This window comes from Pipra filicauda, unplaced genomic scaffold (assembly GCF_003945595.2).
Source record: "Pipra filicauda isolate LSUMZ 115617 unplaced genomic scaffold, ASM394559v2 scaffold459_size522612_pilon, whole genome shotgun sequence".
In the NCBI taxonomy this organism is placed as follows: domain Eukaryota; kingdom Metazoa; phylum Chordata; class Aves; order Passeriformes; family Pipridae; genus Pipra; species Pipra filicauda.
The window spans coordinates 308,625-322,091 of record NW_024104597.1 but is presented as its reverse complement, the minus strand read 5'-3'; the positions used below and the strand labels follow the sequence as shown (position 1 = coordinate 322,091).

The window sequence follows — 13,467 nt, the reverse complement described above, 5'->3', positions numbered from 1 at the left end:
CAACTTTCCTCCACAGCAAATATTTCAAGTTGAACTGTATTTGGTACAGCAGTGATTGCAACCCAAATGCTTTTATCAATAGCCCTTAACACACTTTCATATCCAAACCTTCGTGTAATTTCCCACTGCTCAACAAAAGAGCACTCTGCTAAATCAAAAAGAAAACAGTACACAGACATTAATGCTTAACATGTGAACTTTGTTCCTTCACTGATGTGTTAATTTATCAGAAAGCTGCACACATCCATTTTAATAAAACTAACCATTTCAGTCTCAAAGGTTGCCTGTCAATAACTGGTCTATGGTAACTTTAACCTGGTTATTTCTATAGGCAAAGTGAGTGTTGAATCACTTTGAAATAAGCCTCCTACTAAAATAAAATGGTATTTAATGTTCTACAGTTATAATTTTCCAGGCAGTTTAAAGAGAGAAGAAAGCTGCACTATTTTAAGAATAAACACACCAAGAACTGAAAATCTGAGTATGAAAACCAGTAATTTGCAATGCCTGGCATTGGATCCATTAGTCCAACTGCAAAATTCAAATCTCAGTTTCTAATTTAAGAAGACATCTGAACCAAAACCATTAACTAAATGGTCCTTCAGTGGGGAGTCTGTTTTCCAGCCAATTAGGTTCCAGGTTCTGGGACTCAAGTTTGCAATTCCAAATATGCCCAGTCACAGTGTAAAGAGTCTTCATTCGTACCAGTTCCTGGGGCCATTGGTGTCCCTTTAATTGTTCCATTTTGAAGTTCAAGAAAACAGAAGAGTAAGAATTATGTGCAAAAAGTGACGTCTCTCAAAGACGAGTGTGCCGTGGCAAGGGACACTGCTCTTTTTGGTTCAAGAGCAGACTGCTGGTACTAGGAAATGCAGCAAGTTTCTCCCTGTTTTGGTAGGAATTTTTCAGATTATATATTTTTCCTAATCTGTACTGAACTGACACAGATTCTTACACAAAAACCACATTCCAACAGTCTGAACACCTTCCACACTGGTAACTGTAGCCTGGAAGACTCCAGTTAGCCTTCTCCAAGCCGTTCTTTGAGCAGCTAATAACCATGATCTATCTGGGATGCATATCTCTTAGGCAATGCTAGCATTAGCCTCAGTTTGCTGGTATCACTAAACCCTTACCACTGATCAGTTGTTTCAGGTCTTGTACTAATGGACCCTCATTCTCTGCAGAGCTGCAAAACAAAGTTTTCCTTTATGATTTGTTATTAATTCAGAATAAGAACACGGTTTTCCAGAGATGTTTTTATGAATTGTTTGAAATTTTGAAAGAAAAAAATAGCCAATGTAACCAACTAGGACAGTCAGAAGTCCAAAGTACTGCCACAGTATGTGTCTGGGATCACAGAAGAAGCAGAAGTGAGCATGTTTAGCCAGAAACATACATTGAGAATAAATATGAACTCTCTGCAGCTCCTTCAAACCAAGGAACAGAACGACTCACCCAGTTCAGTTTTGACCACTTACAGCAGATTGAGAGCAAAGGAAGGTCATGTGGCTCTTCCCGCACTGCTCAGGGCTGATGGACAGAGGGACAGGGTTTCCATCACAGTCCAAACTGAAGACGTGGCCAGCTGCAGGCTGTAACCTGCACCTTGACAGCTCCCCAACCAGAGGGACAGCAATGAGGGGGTCTGACCATGTTAAATGTCGCCACTGTAAAGGAGGGCTTGGACAGAGGTAGACACACTGAAGAGCATCTAGTGTCTGCAAACTCCAAAGCAACACACCTGGGGCTTCAAGCCCAGTCACTGCAGGAAATGCATCCTCACAGCTCTCACTTATGGTCACTAGTATCATGCATTCACCATAAAATGGACAGACAGCAAAAGTTAATCTAAGACCAGTTCCTGGGCTTTCAGTAGACCTGATCCATCTCTATCAAATATCCCAGCCACTGTAAATGACACCAGCATAGCTGAATGCAGAACTAGGTGCACCTTCACATCAGGTCAGGGTGCTCTTTTGTTTCGTAGCATGGCCCAGCTCTCACCATCCTTCATCCAAATTACTTACTAAGCTTTCATATACTTTCCACAGAGGAGAAAAAAGCAGACATGGAGGATAATTCTGTCCAAGGTCTAGACTGTGTATTCAGTACAGGCCTGAACCGTTTGCATGACATAACACCAGGATAATGAGACACACCATCATACATGGAGCATGGCAGTCTGCCTCTTTAGAGCAGACTCCAGCCTTTAATCATACTGATGTTTTACTCCATTCCTGGTGGAGGCAGTACCAGCACATCATCTATGTGAATAAGGACACAGCCTCAATTTCAGTCTTTTCAAGGAAACCACTTCCTTGCTATAAACCACACATTGTACAATGCCAGCAGATCTCCAACACTGGCACAAACTGCATTTTACAGACACATACACTCTCCTGGTGCTGCCCTTCTGTCAGTGTAATAGCTGGCAAAGGACAACTGCTGCTTTCTGGCTCGTTACTGACACCTACCTATTTCATGAAATTCCCAGTAAGATTTTTTCCTGTGCTTCCCAATTTGTGTCTAGTAATACTGGCTTTTGGTAGTAAAAGGACAAAGTGTTATACCAGCCAAAGGCAGGCCATGGGGTACATCCTCCAAATGTGGCAGAGACATGGGGAGTGAGGAATCTGAGTGATTCATTACATAATAAAACTTCGGTATCCAAAGGACAGGTTCCTTTCTGAACATTCAATATGCTCTATTTTCTGGATACGAAAGGTCCATAAATTTCCAGCTCAGCCCACAGATAAGTAAAATTTAACTTATACAATAGCAGATGCTAGGGGGTTTTTTATTTATTTATTTTTCTTTTTAAGGATTTCACAACGGTATAATGTAATGTAGAGACAAATTACTGTCATGCTAAATCTGCTTTTGATCCCACCCCCCACACTGCACATTTCTCAAATAAGTTGACACGTGTTATTTCAGTAAAACGGTGATGTTACATACGCCTCTGTGTACACAGTGGGATAATAAATTTGAATTATTTCTAGATGCTCTGATGCAGGGAAATGTTTGAAAGCTCATAAGCTTTAAAGTTCACTTAACCTCAAGTTTCTGCTAAATGCACTTTCCTAAACTTGCTCACCGTCTTATAAATCTATTTATTGTATCAGAATCCAGGAAAAGAATTACATGTATTATCCTGTCACATATATTCCAGCCTTTCAGAGAAAACTTATAAGCAACTGATCAGTAACCAACTGATATCACTGCCCTAAGCCTCAGAGTGAGGCTTCCCTGAAGTCTGTCATCTTTAGGATGGGATGGGATAGAATAGAATAACAAGAAATAGAAAAAATAGAAATAGAATATTATATTTTAGTTGGAAGGGAGCTACATCAACCATCTAGTCCCACTGCCTGACAAATTCAGGACTGACCAAAAGTCAAAGCATGTTATTAAGGACATTGTCCAAGTGCCTCTTAAGTATTGACAGGCTTGGGACATTGACTGCCTTTCTCGGAAGCCTGTTCCAGTGTTTGACCACCCTCTTGGTAAAGAAATGCTTCCTAATGTCCAATCTAAACATCTCCTGGTGCATCTTTGAACCATTCCAGCACATCCTATCACTGGGTACCAGGGAGAAGAGCATCTCCCTCTCTGCTTCCTGTCCTCAGGAACCTATAGAGAGCAATGAGGTCACCCCTCAGCCTCTTTTGCTTGAAACAACACAAACTCAGTGTCCTCAGCCACCCCTCAAAGCACAGGCATTCCACCCCTTTCTCCAGCTTTGTTGTTCTTCTCTGGATGCATTCAGGGACCTTCCCTTACTTTTTAAGTTGTGGGGCCCAGTACCACACACACCACTCAGGGTGAGGCTGTACCAACGCTGAGTACAGGTCACCTCTTCTGCCCAGCTGGTCATGCTGTGTTTGATGCATCCCAGGATGGGGTTTTCCTTCTGGGCTGCCAGGGCTCACTGCTGACTCACACTGAGCTGCTGTTGGCCAGCACCCTCAGATCCTTCCTGCTCTCCAGCCGCTCCTCTCCCCATTTATACTCGTGCCCAGTGTTACCCCATTCTAGGCACAGAATCTGGCTATGGACTTGTTACATTTCATCCCATTAATCATAGCCCAATGCTCCAATCTATCTAGATCCCTCTGCAAGGCCTCCTGTCCCTCAAGAGACTCAACAGCATCCCCCCATTTGGTATCATCAGCAAACCTTCTAATGGGGCATTCACTCCTGTAGCCAGATTGTTGATAAACAATCCGGTTGACCGGAACCGGCCCGAGGATTGAGCCCTGAGGAACACCGCTGGTGACTGGGCACCAGACAGATCTAGTGCAATTCACCACAACCCTTTGAGCTCTGCCCCTCAGCCAGTACTTCACCCAGCACACCATGAACCTGCTCTGGAAAACTTGTCCAGAAGGATGCTGTGAGGAAAGTATCAAAAGCCTTACTGAAAGAAACAAAACCTACATCTACCACCTTCTCTTGGTCCTGGAGCAGGTGACCTTATTGCAGAAGGATATCAAATTATATGAACCTGTGTTTACTGAGGCTGATGAGTGCATTGTTCATTAAATGCCTTTCAATTGTACTCAGCATGATCCTGTCCAAAATCTTTCCAGGAACTGAGGTTAGACTAACAGGTGTGTAGTTCTCTGGGTCTTCCGTTATGCCCTTTTTGTATATTGGAATAACACTGGCTAGCTTCCAGTCATCAGGATCCTCCCCAGATGCCCAAGACCTTTGGCAGATGATTGAAAGGGGTCCTGCCATAACATCTGCTGGCTCCTCCAGCACTCTGGGATGAATCCCACCAGGCCTCATGGATTTGTGACCATTCAGCTCATACAGCTGGTCAGGGGAAAGCATAAAATTGAATCCATGAGAAGCCATACAAATTTTTAAAAAATGGCACTTAATACTCACCTACACTGAAAAGACAATGTTTGCAGACCTTCTCCTTACAAACTTCTTTTTAATAACTACTAACTCTCCCATCCTTACTCTGCTTTGCTTGTTCTTATTGCTGCATGGTGTTAAATTAACTTTTCCTTTCAGCCTAAATTGCAAAACACAGTTTGGATGACTGGTCGAATGAGAGCTGAGGATCTCCCCAGAGAAAAGGTGACACAAAAATATAACAGCACTGTCATTTGAAAAAAAAATTCATAATTTTTACAGTAACTCATGAAATTCTGTGTATTCCTCCCACGGTTATTTTAGCAAGTATGTGTGTTATCCCAGACAAACCAGAAGAGGAACTTTCCAAAGGGTGTATGTTTCAGCATCTCACAAAAAAGTGTAATCACTCATAATTCAAGTATAGTTTTCCAAGTGACACTGATTTAAAACTGCTTTGTTTAAAGCAGAGAGGGAAAATGAGGAATTTTTCCAAGACATTTGCTAAAACCAACTCTCAGGGCAGATTTTCACAGACATTTACATGCCTAAAGACACCTACTGGCATTTTCCACAATTAGGTGTCGGGAGTGCTATTAAAACCCAGACAACTATTTGCATTGTTGGGCAATTAAATGCCTCCAAACTCCAGCCCTCCATCCTGCAGCATGTTACCTTGGAGAAATTCCATCACCCAGACACTTGCATATAAAAATGTGCCATAACAGCTACGAACAATGCCATAAACCTCACTGATGCAGTAGTTACATTTGGTGCCAACCTACTGAGTAGGTCTATCAGAAAGAAAGAGGTACATACATGGCACACTAATGCTTATGCCCAAACACTGCTCTTGCTGACAGCTTGTTGTCATGTCACCAAGAGCAATTCTGCCATGTTAGTGTACTTCAAGAACATCTTACAGAAGTATCAGCTACATCACATTGTTTTGTTCTTCTGGTAATTAATTCCTGGTAAGAGCGGGAGGAGATCTGACTCTGATAGAATGCTAAATCAAAAACAAGCAAATCCGTCTTTTTATCATTAGAGTTACAAGTCTCATGTATCTCAAAATTCTGGGAGATATTTTGGGGTTTTTGCAAAGAGCTCTGAATCTGGAACCATCCTATAGTAGTCACAAACTATATTTTAGATCACTTGTGCACAAGTTGTATGCAAGGTGTGTGCATAAACCCCTAACTATTTGGACATTAACAGCAGTACTAGAGTTAACCCATGGAAGCTACACGGTGAGCACAGGTCTGCTCATAGGATTATGGTTTGATTTCCATTGTCCTCAGTTTGCTAATGGAAGTTGAAGTCAGGTGATTTTACATATTTAGGAAAAAGGTATTCTATTTCTGTGACCTCCTGTTGTTCAAATGAGAAAGCTCTAATTTCTCCAACAGAAATGCAAACCCTGTAACTTGACAGGGAGGCACTACCAAAAGAACTAACCAGTTTTTGATAGCTGCAACACTATGGTTTCTCCTTCTGCTTCAGCCTCCTACATACAAAAAAAAAAAAAAAAAAAAAAAAAAAAAAAAAAAAAAAAAAAAAAAAAAAAAAAAAGAAACAGAAGCCTAAAAAGTAAAATACTTCATTTGTGGAAAGCCTCATAGGATAATTGAGTTGACATTAACAAAGGCTATTAGTGCAAATTTATATACAACCATCTAGCTATTCCTAGTTGAAGTTACTATGACATACACAAACACATGTACACAGAGAACCATGTGCATGCACAGATTCAAAGCCTCTTTTCAACCCGTAAAGCGTTTTTTTTCAAATTGTGATTCCTCTGTGAGGCCAGCAGCAACTTGATGACCTTTACTATTGTGTCAAATCCTTACCCGTGCTGCAAGTCCCAGATTCAGTGCAAGCAGTTTTGATCAACATACAGAAAGACAGCCTTTGCAGAGACCCTAGGTAATATATTTTCCTGGTAAACAGATTTTTACAACAGAAATATTGTAGTTTCGTTATATATTGTCATGGAAAACACTGCATTTCAATGCATCAGGGAAGGTATGCGCATTTTAAATATTAAATATAAATAGGCACATAGCAAGAGATTTAACTTTGCAAGTCCTCCAGTGGAGGATCCTTGACTGAAGAACAGTCCAGTTTAAATAAACCTGACCCCAGGAAGCCCAGGCCATTCAAGCTATACTGAGCATGTGTTTACAAAGCAGATCACCCCCATTCACTTGTCAAATAAGAAAAATCTTTTAAACTTAGAATCTCATAAGAAATGCTTCTTTTCCTTTCCCTTCAGAAATAAGCAAGGTGGATTAACAGAAATATACATCTGAGCACAGGACAGATGAGAATGGAAATTGTCAACTCTCAAACACATATTTTTTATTTGAGAGATTTCTGAGATTTTACATTAGTATTGAGGCTACAGTCAAATAAATTTATAGGTTAAATTCTGCCTCAAAAACAAACACCCATCTCTTATCCTAAGTCATTAAGTGAAACCCTCACTGGCACAAAACTTCCAGTCACCAGTATAAATTATGACGTATATCTAAAAATTTGGCTGTGATATTGGATCTTAAGAAGACACAGTCAAAAAATCATAATACCCAGGATATCATTCCTGGTAATGTCTGGAAGCCAAAGCTGATATGTTATCAGAAAAAAAAATTGTTTTCTTCATAAGTACACTTACTTGTTAGTCTAGTGTCACTGCCATAACATTTTATATAACATTTTATTTAAATAACATTTTATTTAAATAACATTTTATTTAAATAACATTTTATATCAGGACAAATAAAAATAACAGAAGAATTACATAGGCAATGCAACATGGGAAACCAGGTTTTGAATCATACAGTCTAACTGTACAAAAGCAGGATCCCACAGACTCGTGGTTAAACCTATTTTACAAGATAACATCCTGTTGTGCCTCAATTCTGTAGCATCTCTGGAAACATCATCCTCTTACATAGAACTGGTTTTATGTTTTTAGGGACAGCAGAGAATTATTCAATGAAATTTTTAGATGTAATGTGGATGCTCTGCTTTTGATGCTGGTTGACATTCGGGATAGGGGTTGTGATATAAAGGACTCAATTTTCAAAAGTGAATGTTTCTTTTTAATACCCTGATTTTAAAATATTCTATCTGAGAAGCCTGAGGCATGATTTTCAAAGGGATACATATGTTCCACTCCAGAAAAATTGCTAAGTATTACAGGTACTCAGCAGCTATGAAATCAAACTTATGGTTTGATCTAGGGTTTTCAAGAACAGAAGCACCCAAAATGGCCCTTCACATTACTGTGGCTTATAGATATAATTAAATAACTCGTTTGTGTGCTCTTTTCTGTATGCATACACATATGCATCCCTGACACTACAGCTTTTAAATCTGAGCAACTTTAGTCAAAGCCGCAGGATTATTGATGAGGTATAAAGCTGAATTATCCATAGGTAAAGTTAAGCATGTCCATAAATAAGCATATAAATTGGACAAAATTGTGCCTGCAAAAAAGTAGGCACTGGATTTTCTTGCTTTTGTAAGAGTCCATTAATATATTAATAGAGGTTTTACATGTTTTATACACTCAGATATATACATATATTTTATCAGTAATGTGTGTTTACATACATACATGTGCACATATGCAAACACATGTGCACACTTACCACACACACACTCACATTCTCTTATCTACACACATTCAATTTCTTTATTTTTAAAGAAAATGCCACCATTTAATAAACACTGAAATTGGTTCCAGGTTCTCCATGATTTTAGAATTATAGAAAAAGGTAACTTATATCTGTCATTGCATATGAAAAAAAAAAAAATCTGGACTTTACAACCAAATTAAAATAAAAAGAAAGACCAAACACACTCCTCATGCTACCAGCTTTCCAATTAGGAATCAAGATATTGGAATGAATCTGGTATAAATGCAAGAAGCAATGGCAGCATTTTGTGTGACTATTTTTTACAATTAGTGTGAATCTTTTGGAAGATGAATTAGTATCAATTTGTGATGAGCAAAAGGTTCTTTCCTAGACAGGTCACTGCTGAGCCCCTTTCTTCTTCTGCTCCAGCTCCTGCAAACGTTCCTCCCGGCACTGGGCGTGCTGTGTCCCCACTTTGTGGGCTGTCTCGGTGGCTGCAATGTCAATCTGTGCATATCGGGATGATCCACTCCCTGAAACATCAAATGAAACCCTGTAAAAGACTCTGCCCCTCATATATTCCTGGGTAAAACTGGCACAGGGTTAAGTACTGAGACACTTCTTCCACTGATTTCCTGAATGATCTTGGCCTGGTCTTAAAGCAAGCTATGTAAAGCGAGTAAGATTATAACCATAGCTAAACAAGGCTTTTTGAGGTGCTTTGTATATCTACATATTTCAGCTATCAGGTTTTCTTCAAATAAGCACAAATGAAACCACTCACATTTCTGCCCCAGGTTCAAATCTCCATTCCTACTACTCCTAATAAATGACAAAATTGAACTCAGCATTCCCACTTCTATGAGGCTTCATCACCAAGCTACTAGTCAGTAAATGAACAACATCTGGTATTTGAACAGAAAACATTTGTGGCAGTTGGCAGAGTTCTTTGGATGGATTAGGCATCCTGTGAACATTTACCAGAGCAACCACCTTCAGCCTCAACCAGAATGACACTTTAGTTCATTTTTTGGCAATGTGGGGGGGAGATAAAAGCTGCTCAGTCTTCTCAAGAGTAAAATAGTTCTGTATAGGTGCAGACATACAGGCTGCAGGCTGGGAAAACTTTAATATGAAAAAAATAAAGTATTTATGGTCATTAAAGGCACCTTCAAAGTTGCACCATTTGAGCTTGAGAGGGTGGCTGACATTTAGGAAAGTTTATGGAATTTGACTCTTCATTCTTAATGCCTTGGTTCATTGTCTTTAAAATGAAGATAAAATATTTCAACAGGAGAACTACTTTTAAGTCTGAGAGAAGCTTAGAATTACTTAACTAAAACCATATAAACGTTTAAAAAAAAAACCAATGGGAAAAATCCTAGCATTTCAAAGTTTATAAAATTACTGAATTTAAAAGTATAAAAGCTAAAATCTTAATAGCTGGAAACTATAGATGGAAAAACCATCAATACCAAATGTGAGCAATTAAATGTCAGATTCTGATTAGATGCTTTCTGTAACAAGGACTGCATCTCTGAATGTCAATATACGGTAGATATACTGCATGCTTATGTACTAATTGTTCAAGTTAAGCATTAAAAGTAAAATACCCAATCCAAAGTATTTTTAAAAAAATCAGATAATTGGGCTAGCTTTCTCTTTGTAGCACTTTCAAACATCCTCATGGACAGCAGATAGAAGAGTACTGTGTTCTGTTCTTAATCATTTGCTGCATGGCTCCAGAGTCAGTGTCTTCAGGAGCAAGCCCTGTACAGCTACACCCACAGTCCCATTTCTAAAGCCAAGCAAGAAAACTTAAGTAAGTTTAGTCCTAATACGTGGGATGAAAACCTTGAGAACACAAGCAAATTACTGTCTTTCAAACTCCACAGACATAGAAATGTTCACTTGAGAAGGAGCACATATACAATGCACCTGTCAAAGGGATGCAACATCTTATAGAACACCATTACTCAAAAATCTTTCCCAAAAAAAGATGCCAACTAAAAGAACTGCCTCACAAACATACCAGAGTTCAACTACCGGTTAGCAAAAGCCTGTGGGTAGATTATTGAGTCATTAGGTTGAAAAAGACCTCCAGTGCCTGACTACTCTTTCAGTGCAGAAATTCTTCCTGATGTCCAACCTGAACCTCCCCTAGCAAAAGTTGGCACTGTGTCCTCTTATCCTGTTGCTGGTTGCCTGGAAGAAGATACCAGCCCCCACCTGGCCACAATCTCTTTTCAGGTATAGTGAGTGATGAGGTCTCCCCTGAGCCTCTTCTCCAGGCTAAACAGCCCCAGCTCCCTCAGCTTCTCCTTATATGAAATTAGGATTCCCCATGCCCCATATGTTCTGCATTACTGTATCCCTTGCTGTTTAAATAATATTGTAGACTTCCTTACCTCTTATGCTTGTGCTAGGTTCTTGAAGTTCCAGTTCCATGTAATGAAGCTGTTTTTTGGAAGTAGGGCTGACAGGAATATTAACATAGGTAGCTGTCTCACTGTGGGGTCGATCTGATGTAGGGACATCAGCTGAATAACCTACTGCCCCTTCTAAAATAAATAACATGTTATAACAGATCTATTTGCAATGACTAATTATCTATTTCATACAAAAACACACTGAAAGAAAACACTGAGCAGCAATAACTCTGCTTGCCAAACAGTACATTCCTCAGTGGTAGATGGGGCATGAGAAGACTACAGTTTATTCCTAAAAGATCCTGAGACACACTGATCAAGTCAGGATCTACGCAGAAGACCACAGACCAGGATCTTGCTGTGTTTTGGAAGAAAATAAACACTATGCAGACATTTCCCAGTAACAGCAACATGTGCAGCACTATCTCGTAAGGTTTCCAGCTCCAGCTTAGGTGAGTGAAGCTTTATATGAAGTGATCTGTTCTAGGAAGATGCGAACTACTGCATCATCTGCAAGACAGCAACCAAAATCACTAGAGGTTCAGAAAGCATATCCCAAAAAAGGGACTGAAGAACTATTTCAAGTAAAGGGAAAGCAAGCTTGAGGGGACAATGTTGGGTGCTTTCCTGTACTGAATTGAAAAAGATAGGAATTATGTCAAGTAGGGACAGACCACGTAATATAAGACTTTCATTGCAGGAAAACACATAAGAACACTAGAGCAAATTCCACAGTTTTCTAGAAATTTCTAAAAAAGACACAGATTAACACCTACCAGGAAATAGCTCCTATAAAGTGATTTTGACTTAGAGACAACTTTTTTTGTTTATTGGATTAATTCTAAAGACCTCTTCAAGCCCTACTTTCATTTATTCTAATCTTGTCTGCCAGTCCAGTCCAGTTGGAGTCCTTACCCTTAAATGCTTTCTGCTCTTAAGCCAGCTGAAGACAAAGAAGTGCAGAGGAAAAATAGTATCGCTTTCAGGTTCTCCCTTTCCATGAAGTTCTCCCATTAAGCCCTTCCTTGTCCCCACATAAAACTCATCTCAAAACTTTGTTTGTCCAAACTGCTGCTTTTCTCTTTTGCTGTTTAGACACTACTGAGATGTGAGTGGAAAAGCAGTAGAATATCAAGGCATTTTAGAGCATAGGGAAGAATGACTTCTTATATCCAAACAACAACAGCCATGAATAATCATTGAGAGAAACTTTTTCATCTCCTTGGAAGTATTAAGAATAGCAGAGATAGTTCATACAAAGTTAGGCAACAGTAAGGGCATGTTCCAGCATAATGGAATCTCCCCAGGCTTAAGCTGTCTAAATCAAAGGAGTCTACTATGCAGTCCAAAAATTTAAAAGCCTGCAAAGTTGGCCAATTTTCCCACAGATTTTCATAAAGAAAACTTAGGAACATCCACAAAGTATACAAATAGTTTTCTGACAGCCAGACTTCAAGCAGTTGTTCCAAAGCCAGATGTTAGGGAAAAAATGGCAAAATCAATGCAGAATCAAACAGAAGAAATTTTTGTATCTTCATTAAACATCATTCGCAGAAATTATTCTGTCTAAAATATTTCAAAGGAATTTAGCCTGGCTGTGCCAAAAGGAATTCAGCAGAATCATACCACTGAGAACCTGCATCGCAAATAGTTAGAAGTTGTAAGCAAATGACAATCTTAAGGGCTAATACAGAGCCATGAACAGCCATGAAGGAAAAGTTAATTTTTGGAGTCTTTCTGTACGCTGTTAAAGTGATGTAGCAGGAGCTTAAGTGAAGCATCCTTAAAGCTGGCTAGTATGAAAACTAGTAATCTTCTCTATAGAGCTAAACAGTTGACAGGTTTAAGGAAGTTGAATATCATACCTGATCCAGACAAAACAAGGGATTTTCCTGAGAACTAAAAAGCCACATATGGAGAATATTGTATTAATTGGTAGGTCTTTGTGCAAGAAAAACAAAAGAAACACACAGAAAAAAGAAGCCCTTGGCAACTGCCAAACATTCTTCTCAAAGTGGGAAGAAGAAAAAAACAACCAAGAACAAAGTTTGGAAATTGGAATGGAAGGAAAGGAAAAGTCTTCTGTTTTTCAGTCAGTGTTGTCTTAATAGAAACTGTGCTTTCTTTGTAAACATAGAAATACTTTGCATTTCATTTTTCCTTCAGAAAAAAACCAAAAGCTCATTAGACACTAAAAACTGGCTCATATTTTTTTAAGATAAAGGTTTATTTAAAAAGCACGAAAGAGTCAAAAGCTCCTACTAAGAAAACAAGGCCCACACAGAGAGCCATGGACAAAGACAGTGCTTTCAGCAGTCCATTCTGGGTAGATAGAAGCAGAAGATGCTTATAAGAGGGGTCAGAAGGCCAATATTTGAGAGCATTGTGAAAGGAGAATTTGGAAGAAAAACAGATGAAAATGCATGGTTACAACATTCTGCATGCTTACATATGACAGAATTGGTAGAATATCATGATTTCTTGAAGAGAAAAGGGGAAAATGTAGGAATCAAAAAAGA

General features: G+C 39.2%; 1 protein-coding gene across 2 annotated transcripts in view; it reads right to left on the bottom strand.

Annotated features, from left to right (window-relative positions):
* Nucleotides 1–8,561: 8,561 nt before the first annotated feature.
* DOK7 (docking protein 7) overlaps nt 8,562–13,467 on the bottom strand; it is a 57,217-nt gene continuing 52,311 nt past the window's right edge. For both annotated transcript variants that reach the window (XM_027718433.2, XM_027718434.2), the window contains exons 11-12: nt 10,928–11,080; nt 8,562–9,052 (exon numbers count right to left, since the gene is read on the bottom strand). In XM_027718433.2, coding sequence (XP_027574234.1) covers nt 8,916–9,052; nt 10,928–11,080 — 290 coding nt within the window. In that variant the 3' untranslated portion in view covers nt 8,562–8,915. The remainder of the gene's footprint in view (nt 9,053–10,927; nt 11,081–13,467) is intronic.